We start from the raw sequence: 23,328 nt of genomic DNA on the forward strand, positions 1-23,328 counted from the left end.
GAGTGTTAGCCTGTTGCTACATGTAAATTGAAAAATCTCCGGCTACTCCGTAAATTGCCTGACTGATATCCTTTGGGGGTCCTCTGCTCTTGGTGGAGATCATGGGCGTGCAGAAATTTCTCTGTTAATGCTTTTGAAAATGCTGAGTCGGGCAAGGCAGGACATGGAGTTGGTTGGGAACTCACCCGCATATCTTTTGTTCCCTTATGTCTCAGGGTCTATGTCGCAGAACTGTCTGTGGAACTCTCTCATTGACGGGCTCACAGAGAATGTCAAGGAGAAGCCACGGCCGATGATTGTCCATGACCCCCGACCACCGGAAGAAATCCTAGCTGATGAATTGCCTCAGCTTGACAGCCCTGAAGCCTTGGTGAAGACATCCTTCAGGTTTGGTGGATTGCAACTCAGTTTGTTTTTTCTTATTTGCCTGTGGAGTGATTTCAATCCAGTTGGATGAATCATCGGCGTGGCCAGCAAATTACCTCATTTCTTTGCACTGAGTAAATTAGAATTGATGAAGGAGTGTTGGAATTAATGCTAGCTGGACTTCTGGCTGGATTTCCTGAATGTAGGGAAGATCATATCAGTAGTTAAGTTGCTGTTGGTGTTTAACGGGTATTGGCATTTAAATGCTGAGGCAAAGGGTTTACTGATGTTGGCAGTTTGAATTGGATTAATGAGTCTTTTGCTTCAAAGGAGGATGACGCATGGAGATAAGTACACAGAGAAAAAGCACATGGTGGGAATTAATTCAGCCTTGTGCCTTTAGAGTCTCTTTCTGGGGAAGGTTTCTAGTTGTAAGAGATGTGAGAGCTTCTGCCTCCTGAAAGGAAGCGAGGACCTTCTTGTGTGATGTCCCAGGTGGTGTTTACTCCGTTCTCGTTTATTGTTTAGTTGCGCATCTTCCTGCAAAGGCCTCTTTCTTTGTCTTTCTGTATTGTACGCCTCTTTCATCCTGACTGTGTCTCTTACCTTCTCACCTGTATTAAATAAAAATCAATCTGGGTATGGACGAGGTGTATAAAAGTGATTCTTTTTTTTTTTGAATCGCTTTTTCAAACTCACTTTTGAAATACACGGTAGTACTGGTATCAGCAGTTAAGATTTAATGATTCTCCTTTCTCACTGTTACCCTAATTTTACTTCCTTTGCCTTTCTTTCCATTGTATAATGCTTTCATACTCTCCACAGGGCTGGTAGAACATACAAACCTTGTTTTTCTTTCCCTATAAACAATTCCGACAACTCGTGGAGTCCATGAAACATATTTGAAAAACGTGCTCTCTTTGCAGCCAGGTGATATGTGTAACCCCTCAGTAAAAAGTCCTTTCACTGTGTGAAGGTTCTTTGTGTAGACTGAATTATAGATGAGTTCTGAAAAGCAGTGATGAATAGGAGCTTGGATTTCTTTATGTAATGTGACTGATGCCGTGGTGGAACAAGAATTGCAAAGCAAATGCCTTTGTTATTCCTGGTATGGGTTTGGTTACTATACTGTGAGATTAAAAAAAAAAAAAACCAGTCCAACAGAGAGAAGTACAGTCTGTGAAGCTGCGATTCTCTGCAAGTCACTGGATGGAGGAAGGGAAGGTGAATGGCTTTCTTGCTCCGTGTGTTCTCATCGTGGAGCGTCTGTGGTGGAGCCAACCTCTTTGTGAAGAGCCTTCTTGTAGCTACCCTTTCACCTCAGGTCAGGTTCATCGTCTTCTCCAATGAACCGCTAAAGAGTTACTCTGATGGAAAGAACATCTTGTCTGCTGGTCCAACTCCATATGACTGTCGTTCCTTCTCTTTGCATTCCCTCAGTGCTCTTTCGTAGAGAGATGTATTGATGGCCATGAACTTCATTTGATCTGCTAGTTGTATTAGGTGTCAATGTCCTGGTTTCAGAAATAGACTAAATCATAAGTGTGTTAAGGTCAGGATTTATATCTGGTTCCTTGTAACATTTGGTGTGGTAGGAACAGCACAGCATGTGTAAATTGCCATCCCCTCAGCAACGGAAGCTAGAAATCCACTGGCATTCGTTAGTCACTTATTAACCTCCTTAAAAACTGTGTGCTATCCGGGAATCATCCTTTCTTCCAAAGAAGATAGTCGATTTCGGTTGCAATGTTAGAAGGTGAATATTCTCTAACGCAGTTGTCCCTTATCGTGGAAGTCACGTCAGTTGTGAGATTCGTTGTACATAAATTACCATAAGCAAAGTACTAAAATGTGGGGACATTTTCCTTATCAAGCAATAAATTAGAGCAGAGTCAAGGTTAGCCTTGTAATAACGCCACCTGTTTTCTATACGTCTTTGGATCGCAAAGAAAGGAATGAGTTGTAGCTAGATTTTAAATGATGCTGAGAGGAATGTGTCACTCGTGTTCTCCCCCCATTTCACTCACGAAGTGAAAACACCTGAGAATTGCTGATCCCAGTATTAGTGACTGTGGGAAACCCAGGAAGAATAGTGTGTTATACCGCTGCACTTTAAAATCTCAGGGGTGCACTGGTGATCAGTGTTCTCAGGCCCTAAGATAGGTTGAGGTGTTGGTTTTCTTTTTTTTGACTCTGAAATTCAGAGCCTCTTAGCTAGAATGGTGTGTGTGTGTGTGTGTGTGTGTGTGTGTGTGTGTATGTGTGTGTGTAAAACACAGTTGTGCACACTCACACATCCAGTTAAGGGGTGTGATTGCTAACATGCTGCCCTTCTCAGTTCTGGAGGGTCCTGTCAGCTGAGGAGGACACATGGTTCTCATCCTGAGTGGGCATGGTCTGTCCTCATGGCTCCTCGGTAGGGTTGTTACCACTGAGCGACACAGAAGTGGTAGCGTTGGTGATTCCCTTTTCTTTCTCCGTCTTCACACTTGGAGGACGTTTGGAATCTGGGGCCACAAAATGTGGTCATCAGCATTTTCATCAAATAAGATCCAAATTGCAATGCCAATGAGCCCCATATGCCAAAATATCAGGAAGTCTGGGCTTTTCGTGGGCTCCTTCTCCCTAACTGTTCCCGGGGACCCCCAGGCTTACTAACAGTGGTTTAAGAGTCAGCCCGTGTCGTACACTGCCTCCTGCCACCTGCCTGGGAAATGGGCTCGCACACTGCAGGTGGACTTTCTGACCTCAGTGAAGTTATAAGTCTATGTCACCAGTCCAGACACCCTCTTTCTTGCGATGTCTCCTCCCTCTGGCTTCTGTTGTCCTTTCCTGATACCTAGCTTCAGCTAGCATCACCACTGCCTCTCGGACATACTCTAACAATGTTGAGCCTCAAAAGGAAGGGGTCAGATGCTTCATTTTGCTTTCCCCAGAAATCTTTTCCAGCTCTTCGCAAGTATGGGGAGATCATACATACAAGCCACTCCCAGGACAAAGTGTGTACACTTGTTTCATATTTGCATAACGTTTCCATTTACATAGTTTTCTCTAGATACAAGGTACAGTCTGCCCTAAAGATAAATTCTATTCTCTATTCTCAAAGTTATGAAGTGTTTATACGTTTATAAATGGTGTTTTTCAAACGTTTTCTGGAGTTTGTATATTTCAGTCTTCCCCAGGCTCCCTGTTAAACAACAATAACAGTAATAGCTATTCTTATATTCTGAGGCATTTCCTAACAACTCAAAGATGAGTTCCGTTGTAGAGACGAAGAAATTGGCCCCAAAAGGTGGAGCCTACAGTTCTGAATGAATTCAAACACAAACTAATAAGGAACAATTGCTTGTGAATTGCTGGTCACCAATGGCGGAAGCAAGGGGGAGCTTGGGTAGACTATGGGTCCTCCTTAATCTTTATCAGCCCCTGGGATCCCAACCCAATAAATATGCCACCTATAAATTCACGTAAAAACCATGCCTCTGATGCAAATGCAGCTTCAAGACAACTCCTCTTCCAGCCAAACTACCATTGGTGGCCAACTGTCTATTGATGTCAGTCAGCCAAAATGCCAGTGGGTGTAGCAGAAAGTGAGAATTTGACACACAGATTTGGAAATGAGAATTTTGGAAAACAAGAGGCACCACCTCTTTTCCCCAACGCTTATAAGTTGATAGTTGAGGTGTGGGCAAATGCTGTCTCCACTCTGAATACATTCCCTGACTCTCTCCCTGTAGTTCTTTGCAGAGCAGTGATGACGATGAGGCAAATGTTCCGTGTCTTGGAGCAGACAGTGCAGCAGAGTCTTGGGAGAAAGGCACCAGTGCTTGAAGGGAAGGGTCTCCTCATTCCTGTCCATGTTCAAATCCCAGCCAACATTGCTGGAAAGTAACAGTTTTGTGCTCAGCTAACTATGGACTCTAGTCTTTATTCCTCAGAAGAGGGATATTCTAAGTGACCCAGGTAGGAAAATTGGACTTTGGCAAGTGGGTGGACTGGAGTTTAGTTTCAATTCTGTTACTACTGACAGACGGCTTCATCTCTTGGAAACTTCATTTTCTTAACTGTCACATATGAGGGTTGAAGTAGAACGGTGGTTCTCACATTGAAGCGTGCACACAGATACCTGGAGGTCTGTGAGGACAGACTGTTGGGCTCACGTCCATGTCAGGGTGGGTCCGAGGATGTGCCTCTTGAACAAGCTTCAAGAGCTGATGCTGCTGGTCCAGCGACCACACTTGGAGAACCCCTGGGCTAGATGTTTAATATCCCGTTGAACTCTAAATTAGTTTGCGGTGTTAATTTGAGGAGGTCACTTATCTAACTTGGCCTAAGTTTTTTCCTCTTTGCTATAGAGATAAAGGTACTCACCATCCAGGATGGTTGGGGGAGATTTAAAGGAGGTAATACATGTGAAAGAGACAAGTTCAGTGTCTGGCAGCTAGGATATGCTCAGTAAGTACTAATTTCCTGTTCCTGTCCAGCACTCACTGGAAACCCTGTCTGCCTTTGAATGTATATACACACAGAGGAAATAGGATCAGACTTGGGTTTTGTGGCTCCCTCCAGGTGCGGACACTGCGCTCTGAAAGCTCACTAAGCCTCTGGCATGAAAAGTCTGCTTTCAAAACCTGAGACTTTTGGAAAGAAGAAAGTGGGAACTATAAGTAGATAAAGAGGCTTCCGTGTCTGGAAAGTAGACTCTCCTGGGAAATGCCCTCAGATGCCTGTTTTCCTCATCCCTCATGACATGTCCCTTTGAACCTGCTGTTTCGCTCAGGCCTTTCCTTCTTCCCTCCCTCCCTCCCTCCCTCCCTCCCTCCCTCCCTCCCTCCCTCCCTCCCTCCCTCCCTCCCTCCCTCCCTCCCTCCCTCCTTTCTTTCTTTCTTTCTTTCTTTCTTTCTTTCTTTCTTTCTTTCTTTCTTTCTTTCTTTCTTTCTTTCTTTCTTTCTTTCTTCTTTCTTCTCTCCCTTCCTTTCCCTTCCCTTTCCTTCCCTTCCCTTCCCTCCCCTTCTCTCTCTCTCTCTTTCTTTCTTTCTCCTCTTCCTTCCCTTCCCTTCCCTTCCCTTCACTTCCTTCCCTTCCCTTCCCTTTTTTTCTCTCTCTCTTTTTCTTTCTTTCTTCCTTTTTTTGATTAAAGTTGTTTATTGGGGTGATAATGGTTAGTAAAGTTATATAGGTTTCAAGTGTACAATTCTATAATACATCATCTATATATCACATTGTGTGCTCACGACCCAGAGTCAGTTCTCCTTCCAAGGTTTTTCTTAAAAGAGATGAAAGTAAACTGACGCTGGAACTTAAGGAAGCGAGAGTAAGTCCCGTCAGTCAGATCAGTGACAGGAATCTCAGGACCAGCCTCTAGGGGGACCCAAGAAAACAGGAAAGAGCTGGCTGCTGAGAGACTTTTCTCTCCTCAGCCTCCATTGTGCACCATTTGCAAAGGTGAGAGCCAGCCCAGATTGCACTGGATGTCAGGGAAACCAGTGTTTATCGAGCATCTGTTGTGTCCAGGAACTGTCCATTCATTTGCTCATTTACTCTCCCCAAACCCTGGCAAGGTGAGTAATGTTATACCACTTGTACAGGTCAGGAAATGGACTTCAAGCCACCCAGCAGGTGGCAGAGTTGGAAATTTCAACCCAGTCCTCCTGGGTCCAAAGCTATGGCCTCTCCACCATGTTCGACTACCACCACATCACCTTGGCTTTCATGCTTCTGGGTTTATTGTTGGTGAAATAAAATTGCGTGATTGGTTCTAATAATTTGCCTGTGCAATTTGGATGTATGTATATAATTTGATGCTTCTCCTATGGGACTGACCCTGTTTTGTTACACTAAATTCTTTTTCTAGGCTAAACTTGCATTTTTAATACACCCACCCTTTTGGGATAGGAACCCCTTAAGGCAGTGCTTCTCAAGCTTTATGTCCAGTGAATTCCTTGGGGGATCCTATTAAACACAGATCTAGATTCAGTGGGTCTGTATTGCAGCCTGTGAATCTGCATTTCTAACAAGCTCCCACGGGGATGCGATGGTCTGGGGAATCACCCTGAGTATTGAGCCATGGCCTGTGGAATACCACAGGTATGAGTTTGCAAACACTTCTCCAAACTACTGTGTTTCCCTGAAAATAAAACCTAGCCAGACCATCAACTCGAATGTGTCTTTCAGAGCAAAAATTAATATAAGACTGGGTCTTATTTTAATATAATATAAGACCCAGTCTTATATAATATAATATAATATAATATAATGTAATGTAATGTAATGTAATTACCGGGTCTTATATTAATTTTTGCTCCAAAAGACACATTAGAGCTGATGGTCCGGCTCGGTCTTATTTTGGGGGAAACACGGTATGTGATTTGAGTCATGGTTTTGAGTCTCAGTTTCCTCATTTTACAAACGGAGACAGTGAAATAACAACACAGGCGTTGGGGACTGTTGCTAGGATTAAGAGGGCGAATGGATGTGACAGCCCTTCATTCCTTCTCTCTGTTTTCAAAACCCTGTTGAGGACTGGACTGCTCCTCCATGCCTGGACCCCTTCTTCTGTGTCTGAGTTGTGTCATGAGCCCCAGGCTGCGAATATCAGCCTTGTGGGTGCCTTGTGAGCAAGGCTGGCCACGGGCCTGGCCTCCCTGGACAGCAGTGGGAATTCTGAAGCCATCCAGTGCATTGGCCGTCTTGGTTACTTCCCTTGAATTATACGATTCAGCCTAGGTTGAGTTGCCAGGTTTGATAATTTTGCATTTGGAAGAAGAGCACACTCACGCCCTAGAGAATCACTGCAGGGCTTGATGAGCTTCTCTTCCCGCGTAGAATGGACTTATTTGGGCTTTGGCAAAAGCGTTCCTGATTCTATACATAGCTCACTAAGAATATGTTGCAGGGAGCAGAACTGCACTGAGCCAACATCCTTGGCTATGGATGAGATTAAGGCCTTGTCAGATCCCATTTAATGGATTGTGTTTTCCATGAAGAATTAAATCGTTGAACTCATCCTCATTTTGGCTTTTGGCAGTCATTTTTCCACTGGGGGCTGCGGCCAAGAAGCCAGTTTCTGACTTGATTACTTTCAGGAAATATGCAATCTGGCTGAGGATATGGCATGGTGTGGCGTGGGGTGGTATCCCCTGCGGCTCCAGACCCCACCCCAGGATGAGTCATAGGTTAAAATTCCCAGGTAGTTCATGGGAAGTCTGGTCACACAACTTTCTCTATCACCGTATGTTGAGCACCCACTGGGGACTTTGGGGACACCTACTTCCCTGACTTCGTGCTGCCTCCCTGAAGGTGACGTTTCCCCCCTCTCATCCTCACTTGTCCACACCAGTAGAGTTTTCCTCCAATGAGAGAATGAATTATGAGGGTTTTTTTTTTTTTTTGACTCAGAGGAATTTCTATTGCGATGTTGGCTTTCCCAGAAGGGAAATATTTAGGCTTCTCTTTGTAAGTTTCATGAACACATTTTCCAGTGCTGGAAATTGACAAAGCCTATATGATGCAGGTACCATTCCTCATGCATTCCTGGGCCTTTCACAGTGTTTCGAGAAAGAGGTAGTTTGTCTCTGTCGTGGCCATGTCAAGGCAGCTCTCACGTCTTCAACCACAGAGATTGTACTTGACCCGTGACCCCAGCCCCTTGCGAGGAAATTTGTCTGCATGATGGCTGAGGCTGTGTTTCCCAAGGATACTCTGAGCCAATGCCTGAGAGTGTCAGGGAAGCTAAGGCTAGCTGTTGTGGGAGACATGGGACTCCTCTGATGGTGACATTGGCTCAAGGACTCCCTGATGGCCTTGCTGAACTTTTGTTAGAACTCCACTGTGGTCTAAGATACTTCTAACCAACTTTCCTTCCTTCTCTCCTTTACTGGGAGTCAGATTTGCATCCCAGCTCTCCCAGCCTTCCTGGCTTCTTTCCCATTTTCTCTTACAGATGTTTCCCTTGATAAATTTCTTGCATGTTTAATCCTGTCTTGGCATATGGTTCTCAAAGGACTCAGGCTAACACAGTTCCCTGCCATACTGTCACCATTTGCTGGCCCACCATTGCCAGTTCTGTGCTGTAAGCACAGCTTGAAGGCTACTGGCCTAGATATCCTGGGCCAGTCTCTCTCTTTGAGTTTATATTTTATATTTAATGGGTCTTCCCCGTGGGCTCTACGGATGGGGTAAACATGGAGCAGTCCACAGTTTGCTTTAGTACCTTGTGCTTTTATTGCCTATAAGACACTGCTGAAGCATTGGGATTAACTAAAGAAAGTACAACATAAGAGAGGATAATTTTAGGTCATACCCAAAATACGACTGTTTCTATGTCCAAGGGAAATGCTCAGAAATACTGAGCACGGTACAGACGGTTTGCTTATGGACACCTTCCTGGGTTCCCAGCCAGGAGAGCTGTCTCCAGGACTAACTTCCCCTGCAGAGTACATCCTTCTTCAAACCAAACACATTCTCGCTGGGCTGTTGGGGAATCCAGGTTTCCACCCACAGGAGTGGAGCTCATCCGAGGCGTCCTACACCCCTCACTGTACATCCCTCAGAATAACTCCCAGCAGCATATTTTACAAAGTGTAAATGATTCATCCTGGAATAATCCCACAGGGAGGAATGGGGAGCTTCAGTACTGTCAGGCGGGGGACAAGAGCCTGGGAGCCGGCACCCGCATCTCTCTGCCAGTGTGAAGTGTGGCTCAGCCTTCCCATGCTTCCTGATTAGGCACAGGAAATTCTGTCCCAGGCCACACAGAGACCTGAAGCGTGTTGGGAATCTCTAATGAAGGAAGTCCTCCCCATCCCCAAAGCCCTCCGCAGTCCGTTGGATCCCACTGAGGTCTGGTTGTGATTCTCATGCGGTTCTAGATCAGGTGGTCCAGCCTTTAGCCCTTGGCTACTTTGTCCCCTTGTCAACCTCACTGGCCAACTCCTCAGTCCCAGTCCCAGGTAATTTCTGAGGTTTGGCCTCGGGAGCTTGTGGGAACATTCTAGGCCTCTCCAAATCACACAGAACCCAAGAGACAACTGGGAAAGCTAAAGCCTATCCTCCTTCTCCCTGACTTTATTGGCCACTGAGTTTACCTGGATGTAGACCCTCCAGTTTATGGGCAGATGTTCCCGTAGAGAGAGAAGAGGACACACAGGCTCCACCCCTGCCCCCTCTTCTGTCCCAGTTTCCCTCCTCCCTACAATCTCCTAATTCAGAAAAGCTGGCCCTCTGGCTTTCTACTTCTCTTGCATTATGTCCTCCTTCTCCCCAGCACCAGGCCTGGGGCTAAGACATAGTGGTGGATGTAGAGTAAAGGGACAGATTGGCCTACACTGGGAAATAGCTCAAAAGCACCATATGTTATCCCCTAGAAACTTTTGGTGATGAATGACTTTACCGTATTTTTTTTTTTTTTTTTGCAGTAAAATGAAGGTACCCTAAATAAAAATAAAACAAAATTCTCTAAAACTGTGCCTTTCAATAATGCAAATCTAGATTTATCTAGATTGGTGATTGGTCACTGTCCTTTTCAGTGGGGGCCCCAGTTACATTTTTAACCTCATGATAATGTGACCTTATGTTTGACACTGTGGAAATTTTGCTAACGTACTGTACGTGTGCAAGATGTTATCAGTGGGGGAAGCTGGGTATGTGGGAATTCTCTGTACTATTTTTGCAGTTTATTGTCTGTCTATAATCATTTCAAGAAAGGTTTAAAAGCATTTAGCAGAGTCCCTAATATATATTAATTGTAGTTTTTGAAATTAATAACTCTCACCAGGAATTCTGTTCTGTTCAAGTCCAGCTCTTTGAGGTGTGTGAGTGTGTGTGTGTGAGTGTGTGTGTGTGTGTGTGTGTGTGTGTGTGTGAGAGAGAGAGAGAGAGAGAGAGAGAGAGAGAGAGAGACCTCCATCTAAGAGAAAGGAGACCAAACAAATTCTAAACTTATTTCCTTTTCTAATACACTGAATGTCAGTGGTATCACCAGCAACTAGAAGTGATTTCCCTCTTTGCTGTAATTTCTTCTTCTCCTGGTTGAAAAACCTTGCTGTTGACAACACTTAGTGGTCTCTGTTCTCTTCAGATTTATTATCTACTTTCTATTTCAGTGGTTCTTAGTCCAGGCTGCACAGTATATTCACAGTGATTAAACCAGCATCCCTGGGGTACGGCCTGGCAGCGGTATGTTTTAAAGGCTTCTTTGGTTACGCTGAGTCCAGCAGGCACCGCAGGCGCCCCTCTGGCCTCCTGTACCCTCCCTTCTTTTCTCTCGCACGTCCACATTCCCTTCCAGTGTGTGGCTGCCTCAGGGCACCATATTTTTACACTTGATCTTAGCCAAAAGGCCGAGAAGCGATGGGGCACCATATTTTTAGTGACCATTAAGGCCTTTCCTGACCATAGTTACACATACAGACTTCGCTCCTTTCTTGGAGGATTTATCTGGAGCTGGTGTCTAGAATTTCGCAATGATCACAGACTGAGCTCTCCCACCCTGCAAGATGCCATATGTCCACACCATTGAAGATAACTGAAGTATCACCAAATGTCCCTTATGTTGTCTTTCTCCAAAAGCCAATTCAACAGAATGTAGGCAAATTGCATGTTTTCTTTTGGGAACGTGATATGAGGAAGTTTTCAAAAGCCTGTTAGGCACTGACTATTTTTACTTACTATTTCAATGGCTGACATGTTTTCACCACCTTCTGGATAAACTGACTTGGAGACAGTGCCTCAGTTTCTTAGTCACCACTCGTCCTTTCTTCATCTTCTTCAAAAGGGAGTTTTGTTATAAAAAGAATATACTTACCTTGTAGAACATTTAAAAAATGGTAAAATTAAAAAAAAAAATCCTAACTATAATCCCTACAATCATTTTGGCATCTTTTCTGAAGCCTTTATATCTATACCTTACTTTTATAGTTGTATCCTAATCTTTTTACTGAACATGTTATCTTAAACGTATTTACATGTTGCCACATTGTGTGTGTATGTGTGTGTGTGTTGGACATTTAGGTTGTTCCTAGTCTTTCACTCTTTAAAAGAATGCTGATAAAAATCTCCAGGCATCTGGATATTGCTGTATTTTAAGCTGCGTCCTTAGGGTAGATTAATAGAAGTGGAAACACCTGGCTCAAAAAGCACCTTGACTCTTAATAAACGACGTTGCAGGAAGGGTCCTGAGTTACCCCTTTCAGTGGGGCTTCACCCAGCATTTCTAGTCAACATTGAACCCCTTAGATTGAAGGTGATGGTGCTCATTTCTGACAGCTTTCAATGGACTGTTCTTCTTTTTTTTAAAGTAGCCTGTCCCTTCATTAAAGTCACATAGTGCCTATGCTGGTGGTTTCTGTGTTTCTTTGCTGACTTACTACTCACGGGAGTGATTTAGTCACGTTTTGTTCTGCTCCTGGTCGGCATCAATATCATCCCTCTTTCGTATATTAGCAAAGTAAGGTTCAGAAAAATTGAGTGACTTGCCCACGGGCACACACCTGAGAAGCAGCGGAGCCAAGAGTCAACTTGAATCCGTTTGGCCCCAAGAGCTTTGTACTTGGTCCACGCTCTGCTCATCTGCCTATCTGGACCCTGGAGCACAGAGGGTGGGGTCATAAATTGTTCCTGAAGTGAGGAGTTGGGGGTAAAGAGAGTTGAAAACATGTGCCCAGGAAAGACTTCATGCGGTTCTTGCTCTCAAGGAACTTAGAGTTCAGTGGAAGAAATATAAAAGTAAATCAATAAAGACTGTATGGTACAGTAGTATTTGTTTTCCTTCTTAAAATATTACTTAGTGTATATAATATTAGACTATAACTAAAATAAATGCTATCATGGCAATAAACAGAGAAGAACATTTTTACAAACCGCTTGAAGATATCACTGATAAGGAAAAAACTGCACATATTCAAATATTCAAATGGATGAGTTTTGACACTTGTATCACCTGTGAAACCATTACTGTAATCAAGACAATGAACACACCTGTCACTCTCAAAGAATCCTTGTGCCCTTTTGTCATTCTTCTTTCTAGCCCTTTCCATACTATCCCCAATCCATCCACTGGCGACCACTGATTTGCTTTCTGTCACTATAGATTGTATAGATTAGTTTGCATTTTCTAGATTTTTATATAAATGGAATCCTATAGCATGTATCCTTTAAAAAAAAATCCTGGCTTTTTTTTTTTTTAAATGAACTTTCTCTTAATATAACTATTTTAAGAGTCATCCATGTTGTTGCATGTGTCAATAGATTATTCTTTTTAATTGCTGAGTAGTATTCTATCACATGGCTATACCATGGTTTGCTTATCCATTCAGCTGTTGATGGACATTGACATTTGCCAATTTCTATAGTGTAAATATTCCCACCAGGGCCAATTTTATGTTACCAACAAGAAATCACAGAATGCAAGAGATTGGGTAGAGGTGCAAGAGACAATCTTCTCCATACATATGCTAAGAAATTTGTCCTGGGCAATAAATAAATATGTATGGAGTGGAAGGTATTGGAGCATCTCACGGGAACAGTTGGTAAGTGTTTTTCCGAGTTCTCTATTCTGTAATTAAGGTGGGGCTGGTTTCCACTTACAGATAGCTGGTTTTGGGACTTTGTTCATGTGATAATTAATAAACACTATTGTGTTTATAGAGACTATTTGGTTTGAAGGAAGATTTATTGCTTAGAAAATAACTATTGATTATGGGTAGGAGTGAGAACTATTTTTAGGATGTTATACATTTGTGAATATTTTAAACAATGAAAATAAACACATGAATCTTTTTTGGGGGGAGGGTTTCTTTAAAAGTCTTTATATTCCCTGCTTAGACATATTGTTAAATTAACCTCATTTTAGATATCAGGTGGAATGCACAAGTGCTAATTTTCAAAGTTAATAGAAAAAAATGTAGAAGCAAAACTGAGCTGCTTTACTTTGTACTTCATTATTTTATACATCTTCCTCTCCATGCATAATAAATCATGTTCATAGGGTAACAATTTCCATTTATAGTAGTGCTTTTTATTTCACACGATCCCAAAATATTCCCCTCTGACCCTTCATTCATCACTGAAAAGCAGCAGTCACCTGGCAGAAACACCTCCAAACCGTGTCCATGTCACAAAGGAAGTCTAATCAGGGAATGTGGTCAGATATGCCACGAGGGAGGAGATGGTTTAGAAAAGAGCAATTCTTTTAAAGTAGGGAAATTGGGTCAGGCATGGACTTGGGGACTACTGAGGGCTCACTCATTTACAGTAATCATTTGTTGAGCTCCTATTATGTGCCAGGCATTGTACTGGGTACTAGGTATACAGCAGAAATGAAACAGACGTGGTTCCTGTCCCTGTAGAATTTATAGCTCCAGTACCTGGCAGGGAGCTAAGGACTTTCTCAAGCCTAGACTCAAAGGCGCCTTCCAAAGTGACCATATTTATCCCAATCAAACATCAAAGAAATCATGGGATCAAATACTAGCTTTTCTGCTCTGGTCAGTTTAAGCCCTGTGGTCACTGGGTGTTTACTCCATTAACTTACAGTGACCAGGCATTCTTTGCAGGTTTAGGCAAATCCCTCACTTCCTTGTTCCACACTGACTAAAGCACAATAATGTTGAGGATGTTTTTCTTGAGGATTCTGTCTTGACCAAGGCCTCTGCATCTCTCTGTGTCTCCAGACTTGCACTTTTTCTTCCTTGGGTTAATATGGACAGGCAATGAGGGTAGGGCAGGCTTTGAACCTGGGATCAGGCGCTCATGAATGACTTTGGGGGATCTGAGAATGTCTGAAATGAGGGCCTAAGGTTACATGAGTCTGTTGCAGGGAATATGAAACTTTCAGCAGATTCCCATGAGGATTTGTGATTTGAAAAAGGCTTCAGAACCTTCAGTGCTTTGGAGGAAGCAGTGAATAGATGGCAAGTGACCTGACCCTCTCTGTAGCCATATGTCAGGCAAGTTGTGAACCTCTTGGCCCCTCAGTTTTATCATGGGAACAAGAGAGAAGTATTTTCCCTTTCCACCCATGGGGACTATTGTGAGGTCAAAAGAGATAATTGTGCATGAAAATGCTTAGGAAATGGCCCAATACCATGCAAAATGAAACGTGATGTTGCTAATATTGTCATGCAGATCCTGATGGTGGTGGTGGTACGTGACAGGAGGGAAAGGAAGAGGAGTCAAAGGCTGGACGAAGCATCTTTCCCAATCATCAGATAGAGGATTAGCTAATCTTTTCTTTCGCCTCAGTGTCCTTACTTCAGCCAAGGCTTAGGTCTGTTGCTCTTGAACCCCACTCATCCCTGGGTGAGAATAAGTCAGGAGAAAGAGGAGGAAACCTCACGTGTATGACATACACAAAGAACAGAACCCCACAGCAGAGGGAACGCACACTTACTAACAGAGTAAGTAAACCTTCTAAGCAAGTGGGAGTGACAGAGAAACATACTTATTTCTCCTACATATGTTTCACCTATATCTGGACCTCCTCTGGGAAGACAATTTGGTTTTGGACCCCGAGTGACCTGGGTTTGAAGGGGGACTCTGACATATGTGACCCAGGCAAGATGCTTAACCCCTCCCAGTATTGGTTTCCTCATATATAGAACAGAAATACTCATAGTTGCACTTCATGGCTGTTGTGAGGATTTAAAATAGCACAGCATGTAAAGCTCGGCACAGGGCTTGGCCCATGCTGGTGGACCAGAAATGTTTGTCCCCTGCCGCTAGGAGGCAGTCAACCAGTATTTGTTAATGAATCAGGCCCTCACCCTTTCATGGTTCTTACTAAGGGCCTGGCCCCATGCTAAATGCTTTACATACAGTCACTCATTTAATCTTTACAATAATCTTTTGGGATATATGCTACTATTTTGCTCATGGGATACTGAAATGTAGTTAAATACCTTGTCTAAGATCACTTAGCTCTCAAGTGATGGAATTGGGTTTTGAACCCCTGCAGTCCATCTCCAGAATCCAAGTGATTAATCGCTGAACTGTGTGTGCTTAACCCCGCAGCTGAGTTTGAATGGTTCCACCTGTCCCACTGGATGCCCATCAGCAAGGTGTGATATTTTGTTATCTCGGCAGGGTTCCTTGTGCATTTAAGTCTCGGAGTATTCTTGGGAAATCCTACTGAAAAAGATGCTCTATTTCTTAGAAAAGGCCAGAGGGGAGCCTGGGAGGGTTTGGGAGCTGTCTTCGCCAGCCTCTGGCTTGCTGCAAGGACATTTCTTATTTTGGGATCTTAATGTGGGTGACTCTTAGAATGTTGTGAATAACATCTTCCAGAGAGGGGTGGTGATTATCCAAGTGTGTAAGGCAGCCCGCACTGATGGTCCAGTGTGAAGTGGGTCTTCTGGAAGCCAGCCAGAGCACTTTGGGGATAAGAGCAGCTCGGGGGTGACAGTCATGCTGTATTTTTTGCCTGGATTCAGTTCTGCAGATCTGTGTGACCTTGGGCATCCAGTCAGACTGTCGCTAAGCAGTTGCCACGTCCTTCCAAAGGGCGGTGATGATAGTTCTTGTCCCATTTAGTAGTTGAGATGGACAACTCAGAGAAAAAGGTTATCTCCTTGATTGCAAGTAGAAACTCATTTTCTAGACAGGAAATAAGAGAAGCTTTTCCCTTTCTTGGGCTTCATTGCCCAAGGACATGAGCTGTGTCTGTCTGTTTGTTTAAAGGATGTTTTTAAACAATAGGTTTCTATTATAAAAGTGATACATACTCATAGAAAAGGAAAAAGGGGAAATTATCACCCACTGTTCTTTCTTTTCATATTGTTAAAATTTGATTGATTTCCCTATGAATATATTCAACTTCTCTTTAGTCACATAGTATTGTGTTCTAAAATTTAACATTATAACATGTCCCTATGTTTAAGTTTTTGTGAGCATCAAAAAATTTTAAGTGTCACTTCGTGATGTACCATAATTTAGTCAACCATTTGTTGATATTTGGAAGCTGAAGTGTTTCCAGTGTTTGTGCAAATGTCACATAAGCAACGCTGTGATGGACATCTTTGTGTAAATAGATTTTTGCAGCTATAGGATAATTAACTTGGGATAGATTCTCATATCCCAGGAAGAATTCATAGAATTCCTCGGAAGAGTGATTCATGAGCGATTCATTCATTCATTTATTCAACAAACATTTATTGAGTAATACTATGTGTGAGGCAGTGACCTGGGTGCTGCACATACGAGGTGGATAAGGCCTTGTAAGCCCGTGAGGAGTTTATAATCTAAAAGTATAGACAGCTGTGCCAGTATGGTAGCCATTTGCTATATGTGGTTAGTGCCACCGAACAACTGAATTTTTAACTGTATTTAATTTTAACGAATTCAAATATAAGCTTTCAAACTGAGATCAATTCAGTTATTGGAACACTAATGTTTTCCTTTAAGAATTACATCTGGAAAAACTTGAGCATGAACCTACCTTTTCAACTGTACATTTTATGAAATCTAAATGCAATCAAATATTTCTATTGAAAATTTAGCTTCTCAAGTGAGATGTGCTATACGAGCAAATTGCACACTGCTGTCTAAGACTTAAACATATACAAAAAGTAAGCTATCTCGTTAATAATTTTAATATTGATTACATGTTAAAACATTAGTTTGGATTTATTAGGTTGGATAAAGTGTATTATTAATTCACCTATTTCTTTTTACTTTCTTAAATGTGGCTGTGAAAAATCAGACATGTAGCTTACATTGTGTTTCTGTTGGCAGTACTGATATGGCTAAAGACATGTGTGATTCATAGCGTGAGATCTAGGGCAGACAGCACTGAGGGGGCAAAATGCTCTAGGAATTTGGGGGTTGGGGGAGAAGAGAATCACTTTGCCGGCAGCTGGGTTCAGCAAGGCTTCTTGGAACAGTGTCATTTGATGGAGACTCGAAGTCAAGATAAATAGTTATTTTTATGGTTAGGTTTTGTGAGGGGAGAGCAAGTTCCAGTGAGAGGAAGTAGTGGTCAGAGAGTTTGGGGCCTGTTGCTAAGAAGTATAATGGCTTCACTTTTTTTTTTTTTTTTTGATGCTATCAGTTTCAGCTTTGCCTTCTCTGAAGTCTCAGGGGCTCAAAACCCTCTCATGCCCAGACTCTGCCTGAAATATAACCCCAGTCCCACAGAGGGCGATAGAAAATGTGTGTGGAAATTTTGATTGTTACGGTGCCTGGAGGTGGGGGCCCGGGCAAGATTTTAACATCCTAAAATACAAAAGGGGTCCAATACAAGGAGAAATTGTTTTGCCGCCAAATGCCAATAGCAACCCCATGGAGAACGTCCTGATTTAACCAACCGAATTGCTTCGGGAGTTTTTTCTGCTTCCCCCAAACTTCCTACACCTTCTCATCCCTCCCTATTTAAATTTGTCTCCTTGGGAAAATGTGAGTAGTTGAAAATCTGAAAGCCAGATGAGGATCCAGTCCTCAGATTGGGAACACAATATGTATTATTTTTTACTGCAAACAATGAGTACCAAAATGAAGTGCAAACATCATGGTCTTAGGAGTCAGAAATCTGGAGCTTCAGCCCTGCCTATTGATCTGGTGTTATGCTTTTGGGCAAGTCACTCAGTGTGATCAAGTTTGTGAAATGCGATCAATACTACCTATTTCAGAAGTATTGTGAAAATAAAATAAATGGAACTAAATGAAAGCATAAAGGGGGTAGAGTGCTCTAAAACCTAAGGCACTATTTTGAACAAGTTATTAGTAATAATAATTTTACAGTAATTAACAGTTACAATTGTAGGTATCATTACCAATGCCCCCATAATCATTAATAATCACATGAAAACCACCAACAATGATTATTATGCATTATTTTCTTATATTTTAAAGTACAATGAATAAGCAGTTATGAAGAAACACTCCTTTGAACCTGAGAGTAAGAGCGTTGCTTAGGCTGGAATCCCGCATCCATCTCCTACTCTTTACTTTTCTTCAGTGTGTATTGTTGTAGCTGGTTGGCAAGTGCAAGAGTTAATGGGAGGAGGAGGTGAGAATGCATGATTCAGAAGTTGTCAGCTAAAGCTGAAGCGTGGCTCCGTTGTTCTTCATTCAGTGAGTAGTTATATCCTGTGCAGTAGCTCCGTAATTTGTTTCTCCTTTTCCATTCTCTCCAGCTATTAGTTTGGCTCAAGCCCTTGGCACCTCTCACCTTTCTACCATAACGCCCTCCCAACTGGCCTCTTTGCCTTTAGAATCTCCTCACCCAGACCATTCTGCATTTAAAAACCTTCAGTGGTTCCCCATTGCCTACAATCTGTGCTCAACTGAGGCAATGGGAGGCACTGTTGAATCAAAGTAATTTATTACGACTGCTAATTAGAGAGCAGGAGTCTGAATAATTTATTCTCTTTTTGGTTTACTCTTTAAAAACCAATTAGAGCAAGGTTCACTGTATCATTGCTGTCTAGTGTGGGAGAATAAGGGTGGAATTAGAGCTAATGCTTGAAAAATTCGTGAATAACTCCTGGATATGCCTGCAGGCGGTGTCATTCATCATTTATGTTGTGGGAGAAAATAGTTGAGAACCAGTAGCCTGAAAAAGAAAATCCACATTCCTTTGCGTATCATAAAAGGAATCCATGATATATGGTCCTTGTTTTGTTCGGAGCCTTCTCTCCCACCACCTCACCACTCCTGCCATCCCCACTAGTTGTAGTGACAATTGTTTCCTACCCAGCATGTGTTCTTTTTTCTTGTGGGTATAGCAGCCTTGTCCCCTTTGCTACAAACTCTGTTCCTCTGCTTTCAGCCTGTGTGGCTTGGGTGCTGACCCCATCCCCAACCTCTCAGACTGGGCTCAGTACTCATGCCCGGCCGGCAGAAGTAGAGGGTTCCTTCCACCACTGCGATTGGTTGGAGATGGGTAGGTGCCTCGAGATGGGCCCATCAGAACCAACCTGTGGTTTTGCAGGAATTAATGGGAAAGTGGTGCTAAGTTGGTAGGATGTATGTCTGGGCCTACCAGGGGCCATGTCGCCACCACGGGGACAAGCCCAGGTGAGTCTGAAGCTGACACACAAGAGAGGAATGCAGAGAGAGAGGGTGGCACAAAGTCCTGGTGGCATCATTGGTGTCCCTGGGTCCACTTGAAACTAGATAAAGCTTGGTTTTATGAGCTGACATATTGTCTGTCTGTCTGTCTCTCTTGTTTAAGTCAGTTTGAGTTCCGTTTCTGTCACCTCAAACTAAGTGTCTTGACCAATATGCTGGCGTGCCTACCACTCCAAGCGCTTTGCCAAGTGGGTTTTGGCTCATGGCTTGGAGTGTCTCTGACCATCTCTCAACCCAGCAGCAGTGTGTGTATCTGTCCAGGCCCAGGTTAGATACCCCACTGCCTGTCCTTCCGACCTGGGCAGAATGAGTCTCCTCTCCCTGTTCCTGTTGTTCAGGGTCACACACATCAGTGCACTGTGTCTTACAGTGCACTGCATGTTGTCAGAATTTCTGTTCCCTCACTTACGAGATCCTTAATTGCAGACACTTTCTTATTGAACCTTATATCACTAACTGTTTGCACAGCTGCTGTGAATAGACAATAAATTTTTGTTGACCTGAATTTAGTAGTAAAAGAGAAATAATAAAAGGAAGAAATAAAGAAAAGAGAAGTACATTTTGTCCTTTAGAACGTGAGCCTTGGTCTTGGGCTGTGGGTAAAGGAAGATGGGAACAACTTACTGAATACCAGGTTAAACCTATTTAATCTCTTTTTCGGGGCACTGTTTGTATGTGACAGCTGCGCATACATTGTAGCCCCTAGGTGGGAGGAATTTAGCATAGCACGTGACAGGGGCGAGGAGAGAGGCTGAAGCGATGATTGGAAGTTACGTGAAGTCACGGTCAGTGACACTGTTCTGCTGAAGAACTCCTCTATCAGCTGATGGCATGCCACCTCCTGGAACGTCTCTCGGGACCCTTCCTTTCTCACCATCCGCTAGTTCAGACCACCCCCACTGGACTCCTGGAGTAGGCTTCTCACAGGGCCGCCTGCCTGCCTTCTTTCTCACAGTTCTCACACACAGTTCATCCTGTGTGCATATCGGGGAGTACATGCTATCCACACGGTATCACTCGTTGTAATAAACCTGATCACTTGTTTCAGGTAATGTTTGCCAGATTTCTCCACTGTACTATTTTCTCCTTTCCAGACTCTTAGCCACTGGATACCAGTCGCTAAGTCCAGCCAGCCCCCACTCAAGGGGGGTGGGATTAAGTCCACTTCCTGGAAGGGAGAGTATGTACCAATATTATTTAAAGCATCCTATTCTTTATGTTTCCCCACTTAAATGCTTTCAAAGTCTCTAAATATATTTGAACCTCAATGACAGATATAAATCATGGCCTCAAAAGCTATCTCCCTGACAAATAAATGAAGAGCTTTGAACATTTTTATTCCACTGGTATGAGAGAGAGTCCATCCTGAGGAATCGAAACACAGCAAGCAAATGAACCTATTAGCTGATAATCATCCTATGAAATCGCAGACGGTGGCGTTGGCTAATTACCACAAAGCACCGCTTGCTTCACTCACTCCATTATTCATGAATGCACAGCCTCATTCTTGGGGGAAGCAGAGCGGCGCCTCGGCTTTTTACAGTTACCCCCAGTGTTTGTGGCGGCCAAGGTGCAGAGGTGCTGGGTTGGTTGGTAAGGGAGGAGGGCAGAACGGTGCACTTGGCCGCTGCAACAGCCACAGTCACTCCCTACCTAGTCAGCTACTGAGAGCATCAGGCATGCCAGAGAGGAACCTGCAGAATGTCTGATGGGAGGTGGAGTTTCTGGCTTCAAAGCCTACTTTCTCAGCTCTCAGGAAAAGTGTGAAGGGAATACTTTTGAAATAAAAATTGAAATGAATCACAGCTCTAATCGCTTTCCATTTATAATCTAGTTGGGTGAGATCATCTAGGAGGGTCACTGTATTCTACATGGGAGGCTGCAGATGATGTAAAAAGTAATGCAGCTAAGTGCAAGAAGCAGGCCGCCCTCAGACCTACTGCTAGTTCACATGTTCATTGGGACGTACAGTTCTGAGCGGCAGGAGCTGGAAGACAAGGGTGTGGGTTTGGCATCAGGCACACCTGGGTTTCAATCTTGACGAAAAGAGAAGTACATTTTGTCCTTTAGAACGTGAGCCTTGGTGTTGGGCTGTGGGTAAAGGAAGATGGGAACAACTTACTGAATACCAGGTTAAACCTATTTAATCTCTTTTTCGGGGCACTGTTGGTATTTGACAACTGCGCATACATTGTAGCCCCTAGATGGGAGGGGCACTTCCCTGACACTTCCAGGTATTATTAGTCAAGTGACCTTTGCAGCTTAATCTCTTTTAAGTCTCAGATTTCTCATCTGAAAACTGGAGCTAATGAAGCTTTCATTGGATGGTTGTTGCAAGGATGAAAAAAAGATACTGCCTGTTAAGTACCTACCTGGTACATAAGAGGTGACAATTACATCAGAATGCTTTTGGTGCAAGTAACAGAAAATCCAACCCAAAGTGGCCCCCCCCCCAAAAAAAATCAGCAGGATATTTATGTTATTTCACATAAATAGAAGAGTACTAGTAGGATGACTCTGGATTGGTTGGTTCAGAGGCTCAACAGTGCCATTAAAGCCTGTCTCCATCTTTCTGCTCTGTATCCTCAGCAGGATGGGCTAGCTCTCCTCACGGTCATAATATAGCTGTTGAAGTTCCAGGCCTCAAGTTTATAAATGACAAGCTCCAGAGGAAGATGATGTCTTTCTTAAGAGTAAGGAAACCATTTTCAAAAGCAACCCCACCTCACCCTTCTTTTCCCAGTGGACGACTCTTGATGTCTCATTGACAAGACTACATCACAAATTTGTGTCTAAATTGTAGGTTGCCATCATTGGTTTAGGCCAATCAGGATCCACTCCTGGGCCGCTATAATTGATTTAGATCAATCAGGATCCGCTCCTGAGGCAAAAGCTGGTCCAGTCTCCCTCATGCCATGGCTACATTTTCACTATCATTGCAGAAAGTTTCACTGGACACCACTCCTCTCAAATAACCCCTGGACCTTTCCAGTTTTAAAATTCTGAAAAAATAAGAGACTCAGGATTACTAATTTCTATGTATGGGTTTAATAATTGGATTGGTTGAAATAAATAAATAACAAATAAAAAGTGATTTATGGGTCAACATTTAGACATTCTTACCATAAGTTGTTTGTCAGTTGATCTATATAAATGAAATGAATGATTCTAAATATGTCTACATTTGCAACATGAGTCTTATTAATTCGTATTTCATTTATTTTGTGCCTACTCGTTTGTGCCCACAAACCTCAACTCTTGGGTCTTCCAGGAGTGATAATCTCTGACATTATTTTCTGTCTTGTCTTGTTCTGCCCAGTCTCTGCATTTCCCAGTTGTTAACACCTTCTCCAACCAGAAGATTGGAGGAGAACTTATTAGATTCAAATAGTGAAACATTGTCAGTTTCTTGGATGAAGGTTCTATGAGAGAACATTGGTTGAAATAAGGAGTTTGGTTGATTTAATTATCTCCTGGTATTAATAATAATAATACTTTATATTAGACTATCCCTTTCACATTTGTTATTCTATTTAATCTTCATAGCAAACTTGTAAGTTATCATATTATCTTCGTTTTTAGACAAGAAAGGAAACTAGATTACTACTACATAATATGGCACATTAGTTGGGGTTATGCTTTTTAATAAATTAGAAATTTGGTTCAATAAAACTCTCACTGAACATACACGATATGCGATTCAAAAGATTATAAAACTAGAAAATGAACCCAGTACTCCTGATTCAAAATTCAATGCTATTTCTGTCATTCCTGGCCACTTTTCTTTGTTCTCTACTATATCTTTGTATCTTTTCCCTTTGCCAGAGATGCTTAACAAATGGCCACACTAAACTCTCATAGGAAGTTGTGAAACACAAAATAAATGGATTCAATTCA

General features: G+C 42.8%; 1 protein-coding gene across 4 annotated transcripts in view; it reads left to right on the forward strand.

Annotated features, from left to right (window-relative positions):
- Window positions 1-23,328, forward strand: part of PDE1C (phosphodiesterase 1C) — a 424,317-nt gene that overhangs the window by 92,083 nt on the left and 308,906 nt on the right. For all 4 annotated transcript variants that reach the window (XM_033088617.1, XM_033088620.1, XM_033088619.1 and 1 more), the window contains exon 3: window positions 216-387. In XM_033088617.1, coding sequence (XP_032944508.1) covers window positions 216-387 — 172 coding nt within the window. The remainder of the gene's footprint in view (window positions 1-215; window positions 388-23,328) is intronic.

The sequence above is a fragment of the Rhinolophus ferrumequinum genome, chromosome 20 (genome assembly GCF_004115265.2).
Source record: "Rhinolophus ferrumequinum isolate MPI-CBG mRhiFer1 chromosome 20, mRhiFer1_v1.p, whole genome shotgun sequence".
Taxonomy (NCBI): domain Eukaryota; kingdom Metazoa; phylum Chordata; class Mammalia; order Chiroptera; family Rhinolophidae; genus Rhinolophus; species Rhinolophus ferrumequinum.